Raw genomic sequence first — 26,350 nt, 5'->3', positions numbered from 1 at the left:
CTGTCGGAGCCGATCTTTTGTCATCATGCCGAAGAAAGATGAGAGCCAGAGGGATACGTCCAAGGCGAGCCAGTCGGCGGCAGGTAATGATGCCATATTAGCGGCTATCGCTAACCATGGAGCTGAGCTTTCCAAAATAACCTCGCTCGTGGACGGGTTGAAGAAGTCGGTTGAGGGCCGTCTCGATGCAATTGATGCAACGCTAACTTCTCTCCAGAAGAAATATCATGAGTCTGAGCGCCGGTTTGAAGACCTTGATGAAGCTATGTCCGCTAACGATAGCCGATTAGCAGCGCTGGAAGCATCGTGCAAAGAGCTACAGGTGGTTAACACTCTCCTCAAAGCTAAAGTCAACGATCTGGAGGGGCGCTCTCGCCGACTCAACGTGAGGATTGCGGGAGTTAAGGAAGGGGATGAGAAAGGCAGCCCTACCGACTTCGTTGCTAACCTACTTCCAGAACTTTTGGGTCGTGAGAACTTCAGCAGGCCGATAAAAATAGACCGAGCCCACCGTAGCCTGAGACCGAAGCCACAGCCCAATGAACGGCCACGTGTCATCATCGCTAAAGTCCACAACGACCGTGATGTGTTTGACATACTACGACTCAGCAGGCAAAGGTCTCCTTTGCTGTACCGCGGAGACAGAGTTTCCATTTTTCCTGATTACACTGCGGAGGTCTCGGCGCAGCGGCAGGCCTTTGGTGGTGTGAGGAAGCGGCTGATCGACGCCGGTGCTAAGTGCTCTCTTCGCTTTCCCGCAAAGCTCCATGTCGAATATAACAACACATCGAAGACTTTTATGTCGCCGGAGGAAGCTGCACGGTTTGCTGACTCCATTGGCTCTGCAAATGAATAATAATTCACAAGTGACTTACTAATTTCACGACATGTTTACATATTCGCGCATTTTCTGCAGTAATGTTCTCTACCCAGCTATGTTGAATGTTTTGATCCAACATCTTTGTCCTCAGCTGATCAATGCGCAATATAAAGGTTTTTTTGGTTTGCATACTGTGATTTACATACTGTAGAGTTCATCTCTTTCCCGCACTGAAACGGTGTACAGTGCCTATTTTGCCTATTGGGTTTTGCCTCTACAGTATTTGTGTTACGTTGTGATATTGGGAATATGCACATGTTTCTGTATGCTCTGTCTCATTTCTGCATATTTGCAGTTTTGTTGCAACGGTTAAAGTTTTATATCCATCTAGATATTTGAGTTGGATCTTTCGTACTTGGTGCACAATTTTGTTTTTCATGTTTGTTAAATAGATTATATGTGGGGCGCACGGGGCTCCACGGTATTTTCTTTGAGTATTAGTGTTCAGTCAGGCTGGCCCTGGTTCCCGGCTGCCTCCCTGTTGGATATTGGGGGTGTTCCGCTATCTTTTTTTCTGCGGTTTGTGGGGTGGGTGGGGGTGGGAGGGGGGGGGGGGTCTACTTGTTTCTAAATATGTGTCGTTTTTGTTTTTTGATGTAAGTGCCAGCTCTTTATTTGTCAAACCTCAAAGCCTTCATTTTGTCCTTCCACATCGTCGTACACCATCCACTCACTTAAGATGGGGATGAGCCACATCACTTTTACAACCTGGAATTGTCGGGGTATGGGCAAAGCTCTTAAACGTGGTAAAGTATTTTCGCATTTAAAATCTCTGTCTTCTGATATAATTTTTTTACAGGAGACCCATATCCAACCTTCAGAGCAGAGGCGATTAAGATCGGTATGGGTGTCACAGGTGTACCAGTCCGCCTTTTCTTCCAGGGCGAGAGGGGTTGCCATTCTTGTTCGCAGAACTATTCCTTTTATATTCAAAACTCAGATATGTGATCCAGGTGGGAGGTTCATACTTGTTACAGGTACAGTCAACTCCACCCCTGTAGTCCTCTTGAACATCTATGCCCCTAATTTTGACAACCCTGACTTCTTTAGTAAAATATTCAATCTTGTCTCACAATACAATGACCATAATATCATTATCGGTGGTGATTTTAATTGTTATTTCGATCCATTGTTGGATAGGTCTTCTGCGTCCCTGGCCCCAACCTTGAGAGCTGTTTCTGTACTCAATACTCTTACTAAATCTTTGGACTTGGTTGACATTTGGAGGCACCAGCATCCGTTAGAAAAGCAATACTCTTTCTTCTCCCCTGTCCATGGCAGCTTCAGTAGAATTGACTATTTTCTTATTGATTCCAGGCTTATTTCGAAAGTGGTTAGTTCCACTTATCACAGTATTTTAGTTTCGGACCACGCACCTCTCTCAACGGTAATTGACTTCAACCTATATACCCCCCAATACAATTGGAAATTTAACCCCTCTTTATATCTAAATGACTCTTTTACGGTTTACCTATCTACTAAAATCGCAGAATTTTTACAATTTAATGATAATGGTGTAGTTTCAGACTCTGTTTTGTGGGAGTCCTTTAAAGTCGTTATTAGAGGCCATATTATTGCTTATCAAGCTTCTCAGAAGAGGGACAAACTCAGGCTGCGTACTAATATTGAGGCAGAGCTGTCTGTGTTGGAGGAGAAGTATCGCGATACCGGGGCTGCTGACACACTTAATACCATTCTCAAATTGAAATATGACTACAACCACATGTTGGGGGAGCAGGTCATGAATTGTATTCGTCGATTAAAACAGAAGCATTTTGAGCTTGGTGAAAAGGCTGACAAGGTGCTTTCCAGACAGCTGAAGGGCATTCAAGCTGAAAGGGCGATACACAGAATTCTCTCTGCAACTGGCCAGTTGCTGTCCGATCACAAGCAGATAAATGACAGATTTCGCAGTTTTTATTGTCAGTTATACACATCTAGTACTACGGCCACAGTTGCTGAAATCACTAATTTTCTTAATGCTTTAGACATCCCGACTCTTCCTGAGGCTGCACGGGGCTTACTCGATGCAGACTTTACGCTGGAGGAAATTAGAAATGCAATCTGCTCCTTTCCTAATGGAAAAGCATGTGGTCCGGACGGTTTCGGGATAGAGCTTTATAAGACACATATTGACGTTATCGCTCCCCTGCTACTTCGGATGGTAAATTGCGCAGTGTTAAACGGCTCATTCCCTCATTCTTTCTACGATGCCCATATATGTCTCCTCCTGAAAAAAGACAGAGACGAAACTAATGTTTCTTCCTATCGTCCCCTAAGTCTTCTCAACTCAGACCAAAAGATAATTGCTAAAGTCCTAACCAACCGGTTAAATAAGCACATAGGCTCTATAATTCATCCTGACCAATCGGGTTTTATCCCCAATAGATTCTCTTTTTCTAATACTAGATGTCTCTTAAATGCGATGTACTCAACGACACTGCCCAATTCTGCGGTGATTTCACTCGATGCCCAGCAGGCTTTCGACCAAGTGGAATGGAGTTATTTGTTTGCTACTCTTGAAAAATTTGGTTTTGGGTCGAATTTTTTGAATATGATTAAGTTGCTTTACGCTTGCCCTCGTTCCTCGGTCCTTACCAACCATGAGAGGTCGCTCCCGTTCCTCTTACACCGTGGGACAAGGCAGGGTTGTTGCCTCTCTCCAATGCTTTTTGCTTTAGCTCTTGAGCCGTTGGCCATTGCCATCAGAGCCAATTCCCATATCTCTGGTATAAATTGTGGCACGTCAGAGTACACCATCGGTCTGTATGCAGATGATATCATATTGGCTCTTTCAGATTTAAAGATCTCCCTTCCTCCACTTCTTAAGCTGATTGACAGCTTTGGCCACCTATCAGGGTTCACCATAAATTGGAAGAAGTCTGTTCTTATGCCGCTGTCGTCTGGTCTGGGCCCTGATTTCCTGTCTAGTTTGCCCTTTAAGGTCTCCCAGGATTACTTTTCATACCTGGGTATTAACATCCCTAGGAACTCAAAACTCCTCTTCAGGCTTAATTATTCGGTTCTAACTGATGAGCTCAAGTGTATGATAGATAGGTGGAAACTTCTCCCACTTTCAATGATTGGCCGTATCAATATAATCAAAATGGTTGTGCTCCCTAAATTCATGTACCTATTCCAGAACGTTCCTATTTTTCTCAGGTCTTCCTTTTTCAAAGCATTGGATGCCATTATCATGCCTTTCGTTTGGGCCTACAAGCCCCCCCGCATCTCGAAGTCTCACTTGCAAAAGCCCTCGGACGAGGGTGGTCTGGGCCTTCCAGTTTTCAGACATTATTACTGGGCCTGTAATGCCAGAGCCTGGGTCTTCTGGAATCTGCCTATAGTTGGTGATGCTGTGGGATGCAGGTCCAGCCCTAAATGGCTCGAATTGGAGCTTAGCACTGCTATCGAGCACACTGGAGCATCCTTGCCAGCTATCTTATTTTCAAAATCGGTTATTAAAAGTGCATGTGATGACTTTATTCTTTGCAACTCCGTAAAAATATTGAATCAAATTAAGAGAATCTTGAACCTCCCGGTAGTGTCAACTTTTGCCCCGATCTGCCACAATCCTAGCTTTACGCCTAGTACAATGGATGCTGCTTTCAAACAATGGCCTGTCAAAGGGTTAATTGCTATAAAGGATCTTTATATCGACAATCATTTTGCCTCTTTTGCTCAGCTTCAGACAAAGTACAATCTCCCTACAAGTCATTTTTTTCGGTACTTACAAATTAGGAATTATGTCAAGCAAGCATTCTCAAATTTAGATACCATCCCCATACAGCACGTCTTTTACAATATGATGAACGAACCTCCCACCTCAAAACACTTAATTTCTCGGCTTGTCAACCTTTTTTCTTCGGCAGTCCCCTCTTGCCATATTAAAGAGGCTTGGACAAGGGACACTGGTTTGGTTATCTCTGACGATCTATGGGCTGAAGTGTTAAGTCGGATAAAACTATGCTCTGTTAACGCCCGGCTTCAGTTAATTCAATTTAAGGTTGTCCATAGACTGCACTATTCCAAAACCAAATTGAACAAGATTTTTCCTAACGTTTCCCCCAAATGTGATAAATGTAAACTTGTGGACGGTACTCTTGGGCATCTTTTTTGGTCCTGTTCTACGCTTACAGCCTTTTGGACTAGTATTTTTAGTTTCTATAGCACTGTTTATGATAGGCAACTGTATCCTGACTGTCTTATGGTGATCCTGGGCTGCTCCGGCGACTCCTTGGCACTTCCCTTTGCTGTTCAACAGGCCCTCATGTTTGGTATGGTGATTGCCAAACGTTTGATTCTGGGGGAGTGGAAATCTGCCTCCCCTCCCTGCTTCAAGAGGTGGCTCGAGGAGATGGTCTCCTGTCTATACCTGGAAGAAATTCGGTTCTCTACGTCTGATTCCATGGAGAAGTTCAGGAAGATATGGGGGCCCTTTATAGACCACATTAAGAAGGACAGTCCACGCCCTGGGTCCTGACCACATTGTTTTAACTGCTTTCATTCTGAGCTGTTGCCCATAACTGTTTTTGCATGATTGTTATCTGCTCCTCCTAGCGATCTTTGGATTTGATCTTGTGGATTGGACTCACTAGATTGTGAGTTGTTTGACATGTATACCAGTTGCTTTGTTTGCTTCTCTGCTGTTTTTAATAAGTGCTGGCCTTGTACCCTGTTGTGTGGTTTGTTGCTCTGTTTTTTTTGTTTGTTTGTTTGTTTGTTTTTTTTGGTTGTTATTGTCTTTATTGTCTGTGTTCTTCTGTCCCGCTGTTTGTGAATGTGTAAAAAAATTTTGAAACTTGCATAAATAAATACATTAAAAAAAAAAAAAAAAAAAAAAAAAATAGACTCAAGGACAGCTTTTACAACAGGGCAATAGCCCTGATCAATGTAAATAGCTGACCTGACTGGATACCTCCCTGGACTTTTTAGGGGGAGGTAACAATGTTTAAAACGATAACAATAATATTTATATTTATAACAAGGTGCAATAATAATTAATGTGCAATAATAACAGTGTGCAATACACATACACTTATTCTTCTTTTTTATACTAAGTTAATATACTGTGTTGTGTTGTTTGTTACGTTGTGATGTGTCATATCGTGTCGTGTTGTGTTATATGTAGTGCCGACGTAGGACAGTTTTTTCCAATTTCATTGTACTACTGTACTATGTATGACTGTGCAATGACAATAAAGAGTTATCTTATCTTATCTTATCTTATTAAGCCTGGTAACATTGGTAGCGTCACAAGAGTAAACCCAATTCAAAATACCATTAATCACTTAACCGTGAAGAATGTAAGACAGATTCCTACTACATTTTTTTATTTGCTACTCATGTAACAACATAAAATCTATATCTATAGTTTGCATATTTAATTTGGTATTCCATCAAAGCATTCAGCTCTTCCAGACTTGCTAACATCTTTATATAAAGTCCTGTGAGGCTATTTAAAATGTAAGCTACCTGTTTAACATGCCATTCGCCAATTGAGAAAGGCTTAAACTATTGTTTGGAGAGGACTTTTTCTTTAAAGTAGCTCTCTCCTTTCAGTAAGACCTCAAAAGTCATAATGACTCAGTGGCTTTTGAAATTCCTCGCTCTTAATCTGCATCTAATTGGCATCCTTTCCATGCAGTATTAGAGAGGCATATGTCAGACATTTATGTCAGCCTTATCTGGATATCCGGGTGCATGTGCTGAAGGAGTGTAAACATGCCATTAGGGAACATACTTCAAAACTGGATGACAATTTGTCTTGTCAACGTGTGTGATCATCTCTGCTCTCCCTGGCAGTGAGTTTGAAATGTTCGTCCTGCTCCAGTAGTTCTGGTTCCACAAAACTTCTAAAATGCCATTACTGGTGTTGTTTACCTACTTTATTAACTGACAAACGAAGGCCCAAATCTAACTTATCTTACCTCGGTAATAAACGCTTTGGCCGTAGCTGGGCTCATGAACAACACAGCTCTGCGTAGTGTATCCCTATAGCGATGCAGCTCCTCCACACGCATTGTTCTGAACAGACTCGTGATCATCATGTTAATGTTGGATTCCACTTTCTGAAGGGATACATCCATCCCCTGCTGAGAAGTACTGTCAAGGAAATCCTCAATGCCACGGATATCTGGAAAAAAAAGATAGACAGAGGTGTAACTGTGCAGAACAGCAACCACATTCTTCTGAAAGCATCGTGCAGAAAAATGACACAGGACTGGACAGGACATAAATATCAAACAAATATTAGAGGCATCACTGATCACTTTACACCATATTCTCTCTTTCAGTTGACGGATTATCTCTCTGCAGGAATAGGTTTAGTAAATATCTCTATTTATAAGCTCTTACTGGTAAGCAATCCTCACTATCACTACATTTGTTCGACTCAAGATTTTATCCTTTGTGTTATTTGAGCTCAGTGTTTCATTGTCTGAAAAGCACACACTGTATGCTACTACTACATAGCTTTCTTTATGGAAATTTCAATGCTGAAAGCATGATATAGACACACACACACACAGAGACATAGATCAGAAATACATTAAATCAAAAGCATATTGCAATAGGTCATTAGAGGTGTGCTTTCTGGGTAGTACAGGCATACAATGATTATACTTTGTTTGTACTTATGATGAAGGACTAAAACATTAATAAGGTATAAACTAATAATATGTTTGCAAATAAACTCTAGACTAATAATAGACTTTTTAATATGAAATCACAATTTTTTAGGAGCCATTTCAAAACAAGTCCATCAAAATCTGTATTCCAAATATCTGGAACTGCAGATCTATGCATATGACACAGAACAATGGCTGCTCGAGTATCTGAATGTCCGATCTCTCACAGCAGATTTGGAGGTCTGTAGTTTGCAGGTAGAGCACTGATATATCATTCACAGCTGCTCATATACGAGGCACATAATATTCTTGGAAACAGCTCACATCAGGTCTCATTGATATTTAAGCTTTAATGTGAAAAAAAAAATCACATTTTCATTCAACTTCAGTGTGATTTCCCCCAGATATGACACCACATACCAAATCTGAAATACTTTCATTAAATAGAGCAAGTTTCTGTCAGTGTTATGTCCAAAATTTGTAATGTTTTTCTGTCTCATTTTCTCAGTATGAATTTGATGGCAACCGAATGTCAGAAGCAGAGCAAGGTTTGTTTTTGAAAATATAAATTTTTCGAAATATATCATGCCGCTGTGTACCAGTCAAGCAGCAGCACAGCACACATAACAATTTGGAGAATGAATGAGCAAATTAATCTCATATTGGTCAAACCAGAACTTATGTAATCTTAAGGACAATAAATATCCCTGTATACATACTTCATTACTCTAGCCATGTTACGGGGGGAAAAACAAAAATCTTGACCTTTAATCCGACAGTGATTTGTTGTCGTTTTCGATAGCTGTTAATACCTGTCCTAATAGAAGAGGAAACAGTAGCTAAAAAAATATTGCTGAATCCATGATACTGTCTCACCACTAAGAGAACCAATAAGTCATGTCATTATTAAGACTTTTCAATGAGAGCACTAACCACTGTAATTATCTCCATTAAACTTATTTTTGTGTGGTAACAGAACCACGATGGTAGTATGGATATTTTTACTGCCTCTTCTGTTCTTAATGGGATACATTCCAGGTCAAGGTAATCCTAATTAAGGTATTTTGGTTGAGGCCACTGCTAATGATGTCAAAGGATGTGTATGTGTGTGTAGTTATGTAACTACCTAATGATCTATTTGATATGGAAAACGGATGACACCGCCGTCATTGCCAGTGTCGCGGCAGAACAATTAACTGGATTGATTATTCTTGTTAAATCCCAGAGGGCTGGGGAGATGCTCTGATTTCATCAATGCCAATTTTAGGAGGTTTATAAAAGTATTAAGAGGAGAGAGAACAGCATTGATTCAGAAAAATATGGTATTTAGAAGTAAGACGAACATAATCCCTGTGCACACACACGCACACACACAAGACAGAAATTATCACAATGAGTTCCTTGATTTGTCAATCTTTAAGTCGTTTAGCAATAGTAGGGTTACATGACAAGGAAAAATGTGACCTTTTTTTCTTTTTTGTGCAGCATACAATACATACAGTATGTGGGTGCAAGACTCCAGAGGACAACGGCTAAACAACAACTGTTTACGGTTTAGTTTTAAATTGGAAGAAAAAGCTTCTGCGTGAGTGTAAATGTGCATGCATGTAAATAAAACATTCATTAAATTACTGTGTCACTTTGGGTACTTAGTTGTGAGTGATGATGAGAAAACATTTATCTCCATCATCTATCTATATATTTAAGGCTGGAGAAACAAAATTAATTGTAGTGAAACAAACTAAGTTGTCAGCAGTTGTCATGGTCTACGGTGGGTGGCTGGAGTTTCCATTAGGCTCCTGAACTGACCTGGGATCCGCCCCTGGGCAGGGCCAACTCCAGCTCCTGCACACCTGGAGCCTATTGCAGGCTATCAAGCCAGAGGGATTTAAACCACACATCGATGTTCACTCACTGCCAGTTCGTCATCAACCCATGTTGGTAACAGGTCTTGTGTTTCAAATTCTCGCTGTGATTTATCTTACTAACAAAGACTCTTTTGTGCTACAGTTGCTGTACCCACCCTGGCTCACTCCACCTCCGGACTCGGGATACCTAGTGATCATTTTGGAAATCCCTCTGTGCCTCACCTGCCTGCCCTCCTGCCATCACACTCCATCTGGAGCCCCGGATCTCAGGTCAGCCTTTCCACGCCACTCAGCCTCCCCTGGATCTTCATCATCCCCCTCTCAAACACTCCAGGTCCCTAACTGCAAGTAAGAATTGCTGCTCTTATACTGGCCACTTCTGAGCTGCCTTCACTACCTGCCTAACTCCTATATCCTCTCCCCTCAGTGTGACTGTTCCCCACTCAGCTCCGTTCCACTTCTCAGGCCTCGTTCCCTCGCCCTAGCCACGTTCCCCTGGGCACGCCACACCAAGGCTCCACGTCTCGTCATTTTCTGTCTTTGCCACGTTTCCCTTTTTTTCCCCCTTGTACTTAACCGTAATAAACTGTTAAATCATCTACTGTCTCCGCTCTGGGTTTCTGCACCTGAGTCCTATTCAGTACCGGCCATCCGTCGCCGTGACAGCAGTTTGGCTAATCATAACTTTCAAGGCCAACCCTCCGATCTCCACTATTTAATTTAATTTAGTTGAATTGAGTTTTATATACGTATAGTGCCAAATCACAACAACAGTCACCTTAAGGTGCTGTGATAAAGACCCTACCATAATAGACAAAAAACTCCAACAACCAAACAAGCCTTGATAAGGAACCACTTGGGGACAGACTCCCTTTAAAAACATGAGGAAACCTTTAGTAGAACCAGGCTCAGAAATGGGTGAAGAAGAAACACTCAGTGTATCATGGGAAATCCCAAGCAGCCTAGACTTATTATAGCGTAACTAAAAGAGGATTCAGGATCACCTGATCTATCCCCAACTATAAAATTGATGGAAAAGGACAATGTTAAGCCTAACTTTAAATGAAGAAGGTCTGAATTGAACCTGGGATCTGGTTACACATGCTAATAATCACAGTTACAGTTTAAAAAAAAAAGCTTTTGCCAACAGAACAAAGAGAAGTCTGTATCATAGCTATTTATTTGCATTTTTATGTTATAAATAATAGCTTGGGCCTGATCACGTGTCTGTCATGGTGTGCTGTTGTCTGCTCAAGGGTGGTGGGGCAATCTGCTTTTATTTGCCATCATCAATCCATTCTCCACCCTAGCTTATAATACAGGTTGTGTGTCTAATTCATTTGCCTTGCCCCATTCTGTGAGGACCTTAAAGAACTAACCTGACCCTCTCACTGCATGCAGGTCTTTCCAGCCCACAGGATTAAGCAAAACGAATATAAAAAAAAAACAATGAAATTATAATAAAAAATAAAACTTATACAACACTTTTTATGAATTACTAATAGTGACTGATTGTAATACAGTGAGAGAAATGGAAGACCAATGAAAACAAACCAACAGGCAAGTAAACATCCAAACAGATGAGCTAGAAAGCCCACTGGCTCATTCACTTTTAAACATACATGTCTTTGATGTCAAACTTTGCTTGAGTTCCTGCCTCCTGCTTCTCAGAGGACAAGGCTTGAGCGTGTACCTCGCCACTGCTGAGTGGATCATTGACTGTCAGCTACTTAACATCAAGGAGCTTAGGGACTCGACAGTAGAGAAAAAGAGGGGTAAAATTGCCACCAACCTTGCCAGCCCAGGCAACCATCTGTTTGAGAGACATCCCTCTGTGACACAGTACTGGTACATTAACACCATGATCAACCATCACCTCAAAAGTTTTCCCCAAAGGGCTGTCACCTTACGCAGTCACTCAGTGTATCCACACAGTCCCAGGCTAATTTAACTGAGATTACAGTATAACTGCTGTAACGTTAACCAGTGCAAGTCTTCCTAAAACACAATCTGTGTATTATTGACTTTCATATTATTGAAGAAAGACTGAAATGACATGAGGGTAAACAAAAGCTCCAGTCATGTCTCCACTGAGGATGAGAAGAACCTAATTGCATTCTTGGTGCACTTTTCCTTCTAGTTGCGAGGCTGTGTGTCACTGCCTTTCATGACTTCTTTCAGTGAAATGAAAAAAGGCATTTTGTGACGAGAGCTCATCAGCTGGAATGGCTTTAATAATATCGTATAAAACAAGGTCAAGGCTTGTATAGCAAAAGGTTCCGTGTGTGTCCCTGAACTACCATTTGTTAGGATTCCCTCCTTTTGCCCTCATCCCATCTATTCCCCAAGTCCCTGGCTCAAACTGAAAGCTAGAGTTAATGTAGTGTAGCCGCCAACAGCACGCAGGGATTTCACCTGCATGTACCGAACAGCTCTGTGGTACTCTGTCTCTGCTCAGACGCTGCCACTATTTTCTCCCTTGCTTGCTTTCCCTCGATCCCTCTTGCTTTCGCTTAGTTTTTCATCTGAAACCTCTCTCTGTTTGCTTTCTGTTCTCTTGGGCTGAATTCTCATTTTGAGTGTTTGTGAAGTCCACGCTGTTATTCCACTCCGAGAGGCAGATTCTGTGCCGTGTCTAATGTCCATCAATTCCACACTGGAGACCAGTGTTTGCATTCTGCTAGATGGAAGTGATTTTTACTTTACCTATATAGCTGTAGCTGTTTTAACTTCCTCGACAATGTAGAATTAATATGAAATTAGACCAAAAAAAAAAACCCCTTTATATATACAAATAGCTTGGGCTTCTTAAAATTCTTAAAATCAAATTTGCAATTATTGATAAAAGTCCACCCTTTGGACAAGTTGGCATAATGTAAAAAGGACACATAGAATGTGAAAAGGAAGTGTTAGCACATGCGAGAAGGCTTCTCTGGGTGTAGAGAAAGTGTAACATCAAACACCTGCAAATGAGATTCAGCTGATGCAACACAATATCTGCCTTCTGAGTTACCCCATTCTCCCTATTTCACCTTTCTGACTTGAAACCCTTCTCCACCTTCATGTGAAAGAAAATACACAAGTTTGCAACTACTGACTACTCTGACTTTGTGCCTTTCCCTCCTCCTGCATTGTTTCATCAGCACTCTTCCAGCATGAGGCATTTAAAGCTTAAGTTGTTTGCATTTGTTTTGTTCCAGTTCTATTAGAAAATACCCAAACTTAAATTGTAAAAGATGATCCATCCATCCATCCATCCATCCATCCCTCCATCCCTCCCTCCATCCAAACAGCTTGATCAAGCTACCAGGTTTTTCTCCAATGATTTGTGCTTGCCCTACAGCCTGAAATGGCATTTGATTGCACATTGTCCACATTATAATATGAATTTTTTGAGGCCACAGAATCCATGCTAACATAAATGAGTTACCTTACATCCCTTTTTTTAATCAGGGTGAGTTTTTTTACATGGTGAATTGGGTTGAGGCCAAAGGGAGTCGTAGAGTATAATTCCAATCGATGTGTACTATTTCAGGTTTTTGAAACTTGTGGATAATATGGTTTTAACATAATTAAAAGTATTGGCAAGGAATACTTCTTTACAGGTAAGGTTCTTTGTCAGAATCAACAGATGGTGGGTTCAAAACAGTTTTGTAAGTGGTGAGTGGGAAGAAAAAGCAATGGTGTAGGTGGGGGGAAGAAGTTTTGATAAGCAGTGTTTAGACGGAGAACCCACCGAATACTAACAGGAGGCATATTTACTTTCTCCTCGGCCATTACCTCTGGCTATCCGAATACCTGCCTCAGGCATTCCACTGTTGCTGAAAGCAGTGATTCTTAAAATATAGACTTACACCTTAAAAATGAAATGTGGGACTTCTTCTTGTAAAAGAATTCTAGAGAATCTATTTCTCATTTAAAGTTGTGGTTAGAAACACAGCCCTTTGGGGCTAGCCTAAACTTGGGAAGTTTAGTTCCATAAGAGAAATAAACGCTTTAGGTTCTAAACCATCAGCGTCTGACTGCCTATGACAAGTGCTGGTTTCCATTCACCACTTTTTTTATTTTCCTCTTTTTCTTGCTCTCTTTTTATTCGTTTTACCTTAAAGCCTGGGGCTTCACACTCTCCGAGTCCCCACAGAGAGCTTAACAAACACTTGTAAAAAACCAACACTTTATAAAAGGCTTGGCACCTTTTAGATGTGCATCACTTTCCTATCTCCACACAAACACACACACACACCTACACACACACTACTCCTGCTTTCATATGCCTTAAGTGTCCAAATTCTTCTCCCCTGCTCTAAGCTGCCTTCTTTCTTCTTAAATGATATTTCTTTCTATATTGTTTGATCATGACCTTCTTGTGAGTTGAACTGAACTACCACTCTGGTCATTTAACAATGTCTATATCTAAGAAACAATGAATCTCCACCTGAATATAAATGAGTCTCTAATCTTATAGTTTTTCTTTATTTTCCTTTCTGTTTTTTTGGATTAGCCTTTCCTAGTTTGTTTATGTCACTCCAAGCCTCCTGGGTCAATAACTGAGAAAAAGAGATTATGTGTTATTCTGCTAGTGGATATTATTGAGGACATGAAAATATATAGAATATTACGATTAAAATGTGCCACAGACAGAACATTAAATACTAAAGGAACAGAAGACCAAACCACAATAGCATGGTTTGGTCCTATGAAATGTTTTGTAGGATTTCCCAAATCTCATTCTCTTAATGAGGATTAGATTATCTTCTCTCTCTCACGTGGTTTTCAGGCCCACTGGACCCATGGGTCATAAAGTTGTGGAGGTGCTGTGTCCCTTCACTGTTGGTTTGTGTGTGTGTGTGTGTGTGTGTGTGTGTGTGTGTGTGTGTGTGTGTGTGTGTGTGTGTGTGTGTGTGTGTGTGTGTGTGTGTGTGCAGTGTGTATTTGTATAAGTGTGTTTTCCCTTACAAGGTTGCAGCATTGTTATATTTCTATCACCTACACCTGTCTGCTCCCAAATTCCCACACATTTTACCCTCTGCCTTGCAGGAATCTTTCTATATTTTCTCATGCTCTGTCCCAGCAGCAGATTGGATGTGGGCCACAACAAATAAATAGCTTTGCCCGTGTGGCTTCTTATTGATCAAGACAGTGAAAAGATTTTCCACTCTGAGAACTTCAGTGATTTTAGAAGAAAGGAAGATTTTGAAGCTGATGAGTTTTCAGAACATGAGTCCTTTTTTTTCTTTATTGGATAGGACAGTAGAAAGTGGGGTGGAGAGAGAATGAGAGGAGATGGTCTGAGACAGACTCAAAACCAGTCTCTGCAGCGAGGACTCCAGCCTTCACTACATGTGTAACTTGTTCAGCCAGGTGAGCTACAGCAGCAACCCCAATTCAGGGTCTGACAGTGAGTTTGAAGAGAAGGATTAGATCGACCATTAGATTGGCCTTCTTGCCCAAAGAATGAGCCAACTATACTTGGTTGCCAAGATGGTAAAACCAGGGCCAACACAAATGGTGTTTACTCTTGTGTAGGACATCAGGGGTCCGTTCTTCGTACGTCGCTTACTACATCCAAGATCAAATGACACATCCAAGATCAAATCATCGTGCTAACTTTGAGCTCGCTATTCCGGTTCTCCGAACACACCTGTTGTTGACGATTAGTATAGCTGGATGAAGTAATGTGAGATCACTGGGTGGCTTAACAGGGGCTACGCATCGATAGTAGAAACATTGATCGGCAACCCTTTGATTGGTCGGCGAAAATGTCGAAGGAGCGCGCTCGGTATTTTTCGGCAGCGGAGCAAGAACTCTTGATTGAGGGATTTCAGGAGTTTCAGAGTTTAATTAAAATGCAAGGGAACACTGCAAAGGCTGCAAAAGCAAGGAGAGAGGGCTGGCAGAAAGTTGCTGACAAATTAAACTCGTAAGTAATTTAATAATAATAATAATAATGGATTGGATTTATATAGCGCTTTTCAAGGCACCCAAAGCGCTTTACAATGCCACTATTCATTCACTCTCACATTCACACACTGGTGGAAGCAGCTACGGTTGTAGCCACAGTTGCCCTGGGGCAGACTGACAGAAGCCAGGCTGCCATATCGCGCCATCGGCCCCTCTGGCCAACACCAGTAGGCGGTAGGGTAAATTTATTATATTATATTACATTATATCCTCTTTCACATTAGAGCCACAACAGGACCCACTAGAACATGGGAACAAGAAAAAGTGAAATATAAGAATATTCTACAGAATGGTAATATTTATCACTTATATTGCTTTTAGTCTCTTGAAAAGAGACCCTGAAATAATCTGTTTGTTTGTTCATAACAGCAACCAAGAAAAGGGCAGAGCAAAAAAAGACAGGTGGTGGTCCTGCACCCCCTCGTCAACAAGTTGGTTAAGTAAATAATACCCTCACGGGAAAATCGATATCTCTCTATGAGCACACTGTCGCGCTGAGCTAAAGGATCCTGTCTATCCCGCAATATACGCTGAATTCTGAAAACTCTCCTAAATCATGCTTTTTATTTGCTTTTGTTTCTAATGTCTCTGTAAAGCACTTTGAATCACCTTGTTGTTGAATTGTGCTATACAAATAAATTTGCCTTGCCTTGCCTTGCCTTATCAATCTTGCACCTTCCGCAATGGGCTGCTCGCGTATACGGACAGGACATGGCTGCGACAGACTTCCCAAATCCACCTTCGCTTTTATAGCCGTGGTCTCTCATCTTGCTTACATGAAGTAATTTACTATTACTACTTTAAACTGTGACTTACATCTGAAATAATCAAATACATGAAATAGAATGATTAATAGTACATTTCCCTTTTTTTAGGAAATGACCTGTATGTATCTGTATGAAATCAATAAAAGGATCAAGTACTGCATTATCTTTAGTTACATTGATAATATTTATTTATGGTAAAACAGTGGTAAAATATCGCTGTTGCTTTCATATAAATGAAGCGGACATACCTGAGTGGCCGCGATCTAATCTTGTTTACATAAAGTAAGCCTGCTCCCGAGCAGGTTTACGCTTACGGATCTGTTGCTATTACATCAAGTCCCGGATGAGCTTCGGGGAACCGAACGATCCAGGATCACGCGAAATCGTCAACAATCAAATCCAGCTAGCTTACTTAGCGAGGTACGAAGAACGGACCCCACACCACCTGGGTCTGGGTGCAGTTCCCCCCTCCAGGGGCAAGGGTACCTAGACCCGGTTCGTAGAGTACGCTTGGGGAGTGTGATCGTGTGTACAGCGTCTCTTTATGTCTGTCTCCACGTTGGTTGAGTGTGGAGTAAGTGCATATGAGAGCATGAGGGTGGGAATGGATGTTTGTATCTGTGTGTGCCTGTATGTCTGTGTCTATATGTCAGGTTGGGTGTCAGGCGCCACCTCTCTGGGGACATCTCAGGCCCTCCAAGGTTTGGAGGCCTATCTCCCCCCACCACCACTTCCCCTGCCAGTGGCGGACTCCCTCAGACATCGGTGCGTTGGTGGTTCTTTGTGTCCGGGGATGGGCGTCCAGGTACACACCGGCTCACTCCTTGGCGGCCACTTGTCAGGGCCTGGAGCCTGGGGCTCGCTCGGGCCACTTCGGAGGTGGGGTGCCCCCGGCCTCTCGGCCTGGGGCTTGGTCACTCAGGCACAGCTGGCTGCCGGCGGATCTCACAGGAGCGTCACTGCAACTCCCCCTGGCTTCTGCTCCGCGGCTGCTGGGTGATCCCTCATCTGGGACTCTCCTCAGCCCCTCTGTTGGTCTTCCTTGGTCTCTTGTGTTCTGGGGGCCTCTGGATGTCTGGAGTTTTGATCTCCTCCATACCTGCTTCATGCCCTGGAGGACGGGGCTGTGGCCCCCCCACACCCTCTAGCAGATCATTACATGAAGGAACCTTTTAAAAAAAAACAAGCGCGTCCATGCTCACAGGTGTACACACAGGTGATCACACCCACAAACTACACCCTTTTTGGCTCCTACCTCAAAGCACACTGTGTTCTGTTGATCTTATGTGCTGCACAATAATGTTTAATATTTAGTATTTACTGTTGTGCCCAGGAGATATTTTATTTTGTATTCTTATGACCACAGTTATAATCAGAATTATCATTGATTAATCATTTACCATTGTTGAATCAGTTGACAGAATAATCTTTGAAGCACATCTATGTTGCTTTGAGCAAATATTAATGCACACAGATTATCAGCACTTTAATCAGTCTATTGAGGTTCTGTATTATTCTTGTTATCTGTTTAAGTTGTTGCACATCATTGCAATCACACTGCTCGGACCCACAAGTCCTGTTGGACCCAGGCCTGTCTGCGTTCAGTTCTGCACGTACTCAGGCCTGTAACAACATGCACACACTTAAATAAGACACGCACGTTCACACACACACTTAGTAATAATAGGAGGGTCGTCTGAGGACAGTTTTTCTGATAGATACACTTTCACAAAATGCACAATATAATACACACTTGTTTTTCTCTAAAAGTAGCAGTTGATGTCCATATAAGGAGAACTTTTTGAGAGGTGGGCAATTGTTATCATTTCCAGTAAAGATCTAACTGTGATGTCATCATGGCAATATAAGGATACGGGACGGTCCATTCGAGGAAGGATTGTATTGCAAATTGTCTTCCCACACTGACTGCGCAAAGTGTGTACAATAAAGATCACTATTTTTGACACCTACCCCGGACTCAGCCTGCTTTCTTCTCTTACCCAAATCGAACGAACTTTAACACTGTCATATTCCCATATATCATTGTGATGTTTGTTACGTTCCCCTGAGGGGTCTAGGTGGTGAGGGGAGAGTAACAAAAAGTGACCGGGTTAGAAAAAGGAGTCAAGGAGGCAAAAGGGTTAAATTAAAGAGTTTTATTAAAGTAGCTCAACTAAGAGAGACGGACAAGCCGCTATCACCATTTAAGAAAAACAAACAAAACTCAGGCGTTGGTCAATAAAGCAAAGTCAAAAGGAAAGCGCAGCTCACTAGCTGCAATCACCACAAAACACAGACAGCTCACTAGCTGCAAACACCACAAAACACACACAGCTCACTAGCTGCAAACACCACAAAACACACACAGCTCACTAGCTGCAAACACCACAAAACACACACAGCTCACTAGCTGCAAACACCACAAAACACACACAGCTCACTAGCTGCAAACACCACAAAAAATGGCACTCTGGCCCAGAGCTCACCTTTCCCTGGGCTTAAATACTTTTAATTACTGATGTGAGTCAGCTGTGTTACAGGGAAAGGTGGCACCTCAGGCAGAAGAAGTGGTGGGACACGCCCACACAGGCACCTTCAGGAGGAGGCCCTGCTAGGGCCGTAACACCCCCTCCCATAAATACAAACCCGTGGTTTGTCAAATGATTATGATAACCAAAACAACTAATCAAGTCCGTAACCATCGCATCAACAAATTGCAGGCTTTCCACCTACCAAACCCCATAGCAACGGTTAGGCATTGCCTGCGGAAGCTGCCAACCCCATCTCAACGGGTTCAAAATACTGACTGAGGGTGGCCGCAGACCCTCAAAACAATGTCTCATGTGGTGGCTAGGGCTTTTTTGAGCCATCACATGTGGAGAACACAGCAGGCAGTCAGAAGACCTTACTGCAACAGTTTTCAGACGATTGCTCAGGTCACGGGTACAGGCATGTTTGTTAGTCAGGGGTGCAGGTCTGAGTGGTGGTGTTATACATGATCTGTCCACCTGCAGGTCATGTTGAGGAACGGGGACATTGTCAACCAGCGGCAGCTCAGGGTTAGTTGACCTCTCACACTGACTAAATGACACGATTGAGCAATTATGCTCCAAGTGTAGCCTTTTACTAGGCCTGGCAACCTGGTCGGTTTGAGAACCACGACTAGCTTTTCTCAAAGCAGGCACTTGTTGCTTTGAGTCGGCTTTCCGTTTGAGTTTCAATTTTGAACAGTCAGCAATGAGGTGTCCAGGGTTGTGGCAGAAGAAACACAGTTTTGCTTTGGAACTTGAAACCACCACTTTTTCAGCCTCGTTAGCTGGCTCCCTCCTAGCTCTCCAAGATGTATTGTAGTGAGAAGGGATGTCACATTCTACAGCATTTGTTTTATGAGTTAGGGTAAACTCATCTGCCAGTATGGCAGCCTGCTGTAAAGTGGAAACCCTCTGTTCACTTAAATAAAGAGCAATACACTCAGGAACAGAGTTTTTAAAATCCTCCACAAGCATGAGCTCACGTAACGACCCAAAATTGTGAACCTGGCTTGCAGAGCACCACCTACCAAAAAGCTTTGCCTTCTCCCGAGCAAAGTCAAGGTAGGACTGACCCTGTGCCAACTCCAAACCTCGAAAGTTCTGCCTATAGGCCTCAGGCACAAGTTCATAGGCTTGGAGGACGGCACTTTTAATCATTTCATAAACTAGGCTGTCCTGCCTAGACAGACCAGAGCAAGCTTCCTGAGCCTTACCTGTGAATTTACACAGCAACATCACCCCCCACACGTCTTCAGGCCACTGTAATGCAGTTGCTATGCTTTCAAACACACTGAAGAAGCTCTCAACACTGGATTCACAGAAAACGGGAACCAGGTGGATGTTACTGCTTACAAACGAGCTTCTAGACACCTGTGCACTGATGGCTTCATCAGCCATTTTGGGGGCCGGAGAAGGGTTAGAAAACACCCTAATTAGGACACTACCACACCTGTCTGCCAACTCACTCAGAAACTACACAACTTAGTTTAACTGACCAACTGACCTCTTACTACACACACATTAACAAATACAACCTACCCAGTTCCTAAGCACAACAAACTTTACCTACCTATCTTCTGGAGCGTGCTGGGCTCGAGGCAACTTGAAAGGCAGAACTTCAGCGACCGGAGCCCTGAATTGCCTACCCCCAACAGGGAACTAATCCCCGCCCAGGATTACTCCGAAAATAAAAAAGGCAAAACAACAAAAGAGTGCCCAAAGGAAGAACTTAAAACAAAGCTCAGCTGGACACTCACCTAACTAAACTGGGAAGTTGAATCTCCAAAGGTAAAAAAAAAAACAGCCAGATAATCAAAAACCAATTCCAACTCAAAACTCCCTTTTCAACGATCCCGGACGAGCCCCCACTTGTTACGTTCCCCTGAGGGGTCTAGGCGGTGAGGGGAGAGTAACAAAAAGTGACCGGGTTAGAAAAAGGAGTCAAGGAGGCAAAAGGGTTAAATTAAAGAGTTTTATTAAAGTAGCTCAACTAAGAGAGACGGACAAGCCGCTATCACCATTTAAGAAAAACAAACAAAACTCAGGCGTTGGTCAATAAAGCAAAGTCAAAAGGAAAGCGCAGCTCACTAGCTGCAATCACCACAAAACACAGCTCACTAGCTGCAATCACCACAAAACACAGACAGCTCACTAGCTGCAAACACCACAAAACACACACAGCTCACTAGCTGCAAACACCACAAAACACACACAGCTCACTAGCTGCAAACACCACAAAACACACACAGCTCACTAGCTGCAAACACCACAAAAAATGGCACTCTGGCCCAGAGCTCACCTTTCCCTGGGCTTAAATACTTTTAATTACTGATGTGAGTCAGCTGTGTTACAGGGAAAGGTGGCACCTCAGGCAGAAGAAGTGGTGGGACACGCCCACACAGGCACCTTCAGGAGGAGGCCCTGCTAGGGCCGTAACAATGTTGTTTATTCTATTACTCTTGTTCTCTTCTGCTTGTTTTCTTTTTTCTTTCTCAACAGGTGATCCAGGTGATCGATATATGCATTTTTTTTCTCTCTTTTTTTTTTCTGCCCATTCTGTTGGTTTTTGTTTTTTGCCCTTCTCCCCCGTCCCTCTTCTCAGCTGTTTCTCTTTCCCTCTTTCTTTTTCCCCTTCTTTCCCCCAGTCAAGTCTGTCCTGTATTCAACAAGTGAAAATAAAATAAACAATAAAAGGTGAATCAAATGGACCATTATGGCAAGGCTGGGATGTTCAATTTGGTAAAGTAAATCCGTTGGGCATCTTTCTTTGCCTTTAGACAATAATTCTGATGGCAAAAGAGCCAAACGGGACAGGCAAAAAAAAAATTAGGACTGGGAGTTGAGCTTGACTCCATCCTCAACCCGAAAAGGCCCCACAAGCTCATCTTTGATGATACCAGCCCAAACCAGTACTCCACCTCCACCTTGCTGGCGTCTGAGTCGGACTGGAGCTCTCTGCCCTTTACCAATCCAGCCACGGGCCCATCCATCTGGCCCATCAAGACTCACTCTCATTTCATCAGTCCATAAAACCTTAGAAAAACCAGTCTTGAGATATTTCTTGGCCCAGTCTTGACGTTTCAGATTGTGTGTCTTGTTCAGTGGTGGTCGTCTTTCAGCCTTTCTTACCTTGGCCATGTCTCTGAGTATTGCACACCTTGTGCTTTTGGGCACTCCAGTGATGTTGCAGCTCTGAAATATGGCCAAACTGGTGGCAAGTGGCATCTTGGCAGCTCCACGCTTGACTTTTCTCAGTTCATGGGCAGTTATTTTGCGCCTTGGTTTTTCCACACGCTTCTTGCGACCCTGTTGACTATTTTGAATGAAACGCTTGATTGTTCGATGATCACGCTTCAGAAACTTTGCAATTTTGAGACTGCTGCATCCCTCTGCAAGATATCTCACTATTTTTGACTTTTCTGAGCCTGTCAAGTCCTTCTTTTGACTCATTTTGCCAAAGGAAAGGACGTTGCCTAATAATTATGCATACCTGATATAGGGTGTTGGTGTCATTAGACCACACCCCTTCTCATTACAGAAATGCACATCACCTAATATGCTTAATTGGTAGTAGGCTTTCGAGCCTATACAGCTTGGAGTAAGACAACATGCATGAAGAGGTTGATGTGGACAAAATACTCATTTGCCTAATAATTCTGCACTCCCTGTACATATGCAACACACAGGTCAGAGTTGCCCTTTAGTTGTTGTATAGGCGGGATACGAAAAGGCCATTTATTCGGTCGGGCTAATGTGAATCTTTTCCATTTCTAATTAAGTTCAAAGAAGTAAACATCAATAGGATTTGAAAACCTTGCTTCAAGAAAAATATGTTTGGATTTTTTTCCACCCAAATTGTGGACAGAAGGTAAATGCCAGATTTTAACCATATATGTGGTCTATATTGTTTGAAATGGGGACAAAGTAAACATCTGTTAACTGTTATAGGTATTGACTTAATAACCCAGTAATACCATGAGTCCACCAGACCCATAAAAAAATTAACACCATTAAACAACTTCACAGTAGCCATTTTTTTCGAGCTCCCCCTTTTCATCTTCATTAGCCCTCACTCAGCTGTGTCTTGTGCAATTTACTGTAGGCACAGTTCAAACACAGGTTCACATTCAGGACTGGAAATAGAAGTTGTGCAGGCAGACCCAGAAGGAGCAGCAGCAAAATGGACCACATAACAGTGAATAAAATCAAAGGAAAGATTTCTTCAAAGATCAAGTAGACTTATGGAAAACAACTTAGTTCGCTCTCTATTCAAGATCTGCCTGTAGTAAGGGTTACAAAGCATGAAGGTGGTATCTTCAAAGTCTTGACGGTTATCTCAAGGGTGTGGGTGAACAACTATTAATCAGTCATAGTCTTCTTATAACACACACCTTTTGGTGCAACTAGTGATCTACCTGGGGCCACTGGGTGTTTCTCCAGACTGACTCAGCTGGGGGTGATCAAGCACTAACTTGTGACCAGCTAGCATGACCTCCCTGACCTCTTTCAGTTTTGGTTGCTTGATGTCAAACTGGATGCAAGGTGGAGGTGGGGATAGTGTTCCAGTGATCAAGCTTTTGATCTCCCAGTGTAGCTGTAAGAGTGGCTGAGGTAAGGCAAGGCAAGGCAAGGCAATTTTATTTGTATAGCACACTTTCAGCACAAGGCAATTCAAGGTCCTTTACATGATTAAAATAAAACACAAAAAATAAAATGTAAAACACTATAAAAGTAAAATACAAGAAAACATTTACAATAAAACAATAATCAAGACAATAATTTATATGAAAAAATTAAAACAAACAGGTAGAGAGCCATAATAGGATCAGTTACTCATAAGCAAGTCTAAATAAGTAAGTTTTAATTTCAGACTTAAAAGAGTTCAGTGTCTCTGCAGCTTTGCATTCTCCAGATAGTGTGTCAGATGTGAGGAGCAGAGAAAAAAAAAGCTGCTTCTCCATGTTTAGTTCTGGTTCTAGGGACGGTCAATAAACGAGAGCTGGAGGACCTGACTGATCTAGATGGTTTGTACCATGATAGCAGATCCATAATGTACTCTGGTGCTAACCCATTAAAAGATTTATAAACTAATAAAAGCACTTTAAAGTCTATTCTCTGAGCTACAGGGAGCTAGTGTAATGACTTTAGAACTGGAGTAATGTGCTCTATTGTCTTGGTTCTAGTGCGAACACGAGCAGCAGCGTTCTGAATCAGCTGCAGTTGTCTAATTGATTTTTTGGGTAAACCTGTGAAGATACTGTTACAGTAATCAAGGCGGCTAGAAATAAATGCATGGATGAGTTTTTCTAGGTCTCCTTGTGTCATCAGTCCTTTAATCCTAGAAATGTTCCTCAGGTGATAGAAGGCTGAGTTTGTTATAACTTTTATGTGGCCCTGGAGGTTCAGGTCTGAGTCCATTATTACACCTAAATTTCTGGCCTGATCGGTAGTTTCTAGTTGGACCAGTTTGAGCTGATTACTGATATTTAATCGATCTTTTTTGGGTCCAAAGATAAGTACTTCAGTTTTGTTATTGTTCAGTTGAAGGAAATTATGAGACATCCAATTATTAATTTGCTCAATGCATTTATTAAGATTTTGGATAGGTTCAATATCACCTGGTGACATTGATATATAAAGTTGAATATCGTCTGCATAATTGTGGTAGTTAATATTATTGGTGGTTATAGTCTGGCTTAACGGGAGCATGTAAATGCTAAATAAGAGGGGCCCTAGGATGGAACCCTGGGGGACCCTGCATGTGATTTCTATATTTTGTGATGAAAATTGGCTAATTGACACATAGAAGTTCCTGTTCTTAAGGTAGGACTTGAATCAGTCGAGTGCTGTACCAGAGAGTCCGGCACAGCTCTCTAGACGTTCCAGTACTATATCATGATCAACGGTGTCAAACGCCGCACTAAGGTCCAGTAGTACCAATACTGTGGATTTCCCATTTTGAATATTTATACGGATGTCATTAAACACTTTGACAAGGGCTGTCTCGGTGCTGTGGTGCCTACGAAAACTAGACTGATAAATATCAAAGCGGTTGTTCATTGTGAGAAAGCTGTTTAACTGCTGGAAAACAGCTTTTCCAATAATTTTACCGATAAATGGAAGATTAGAGATTGGTCTGTAGTTTTGCATTAATGTGCTGTCTAGGTTCTTTTTCTTTAATATTGGTTTGATAACTGCTGTTTTTAAGGCTTTGGGAAAGACACCTGATAGGAGGAATGCGTTAACTATTTGGATCAGATCCTCCCTGAGGGCTGGGAGGACCTTTTTAAGAAAACCTGTCGGTAATATATCCAAGCAGCAGGTGGCAGAGCTTAGATTCTCAATAATTTTATCGAGGCTTGATTGATTTATTATTTGAAATTGAGTCATTTTCTCTGCATAAGTGCTAATTGGGCTTAACGTCGGTATTGGGGTTGAAACTAATGTGCCCACCGATCTTCTGATTTTCAAGATCTTTTCAATAAAGAAGCTGGCAAAATCATTGCAGGCACTGGTGGAGCTTAGTTCGGGGGCTATTGCCACTGGAGTAGCAGTTAATCTCTCCACTGTAGCAAATAATTTCCAAGCATTATTGTTGTTTCTATGAATAATCTCAGAGAAAAATGACTCCCTTGCATCCTTCAGGGCTAGTTGATACTTATTTAGCCTCTCTTTATATACAGTGGGGCAAAAAAGTATTTAGTCAGCCACCGATTGTGCAACTTCCCCCACCTAAAATGATGACAGAGTTCAGTAATTTGCACCAGAGGTACACTTCAACTGTGAGAGACAGAATGTGAAAAAAAAATCCATGAATCCACATGGTAGGATTTGTAAATAATTTATTCGTAAATCAGGGTGGAAAATAAGTATTTGGTCAATAACAAAAATACAACTCAATACTTTGTAACATAACCTTTGTTGGCAATAACAGAGGTCAAACGTTTACTATGGGTCTTTACCAGGTTTGCACACACAGTAGCTGGTATTTTGGCCCATTCCTCCATGCAGATCTTCTCAAGAGCAGTGATGTTTTGGGGCTGTCGCCGAGCAACACGGACTTTCAACTCCCGCCACAGATTTTCTATGGGGTTGAGGTCTGGAGACTGGCTAGGCCACTCCAGGACTTTCAAATCGTTAGCTTCATAGCATAAGTGCCCAAGTCATTGACTTAGTCAAATGACTTAGGCAATTATGCTATGAAGCTAACGAAATGCTTCTTACGGAGCCACTCCTTTGTTGCCCGGGCGGTGTGTTTTGGATCATTGTCATGTTGGAAGACCCAGCCTTGTTTCATCTTCAAAGTTCTCACTGATGGAAGGAGGTTTTGGCTCAAAATCTCACGATACATGGCCCCATTCATTCTGTCCTTAACACGGATCAGTCGTCCTGTCCCCTTGGCAGAAAAACAGCCCCATAGCATGATGTTTCCACCCCCATGCTTCACAGTAGGTATGGTGTTCTTGGGATGCAACTCCGTATTCTTCTTCCTCCAAACACGACGAGTTGAGTTTATACCAAAAAGTTCTACTTTGGTTTCATCTGACCACATGACATTCTCCCAATCCTCTGCTGTATCATCCATGTGCTCTCATGGCAAACTTCAGACGGGCCTGGACATGCACTGGCTTCAGCAGCGGAACACGTCTGGCACTGCGGGATTTGATTCCTTGCCGTTGTAGTGTGTTACTGATGGTGACCTTTGTTACTTTGG

General features: G+C 42.3%; 1 protein-coding gene and 1 long non-coding RNA gene across 4 annotated transcripts in view; one reads left to right on the top strand and one right to left on the bottom strand.

Annotated features, from left to right (window-relative positions):
- grid2 (glutamate receptor, ionotropic, delta 2) overlaps positions 1-26,350 on the bottom strand; it is a 548,182-nt gene that overhangs the window by 204,127 nt on the left and 317,705 nt on the right. For both annotated transcript variants that reach the window (XR_013912448.1, XM_026188535.2), the window contains exon 4: positions 6,811-7,016. Coding sequence is in view for 1 of the 2 variants with exons in the window: in XM_026188535.2 (XP_026044320.2) it covers positions 6,811-7,016 (206 nt within the window). In the remaining variant the exon portion in view is untranslated. The remainder of the gene's footprint in view (positions 1-6,810; positions 7,017-26,350) is intronic.
- On the top strand, positions 9,047-9,976 carry LOC145432169 (uncharacterized). 2 transcript variants are annotated; one of them, XR_013912450.1, is made up of 3 exons: positions 9,253-9,446; positions 9,520-9,725; positions 9,805-9,976. It is a non-coding gene; the product is annotated as an uncharacterized LOC145432169 (long non-coding RNA). The 2 variants fall into 2 exon arrangements; XR_013912449.1 differs by having other exon boundaries at positions 9,047-9,725.

This window comes from Astatotilapia calliptera, chromosome 12 (assembly GCF_964374335.1).
Source record: "Astatotilapia calliptera chromosome 12, fAstCal68.1, whole genome shotgun sequence".
NCBI lineage: Eukaryota > Metazoa > Chordata > Actinopteri > Cichliformes > Cichlidae > Astatotilapia > Astatotilapia calliptera.
The sequence above is the reverse complement of the archived record's forward strand: the minus strand, read 5'-3'. Positions and strand labels throughout refer to the sequence as shown.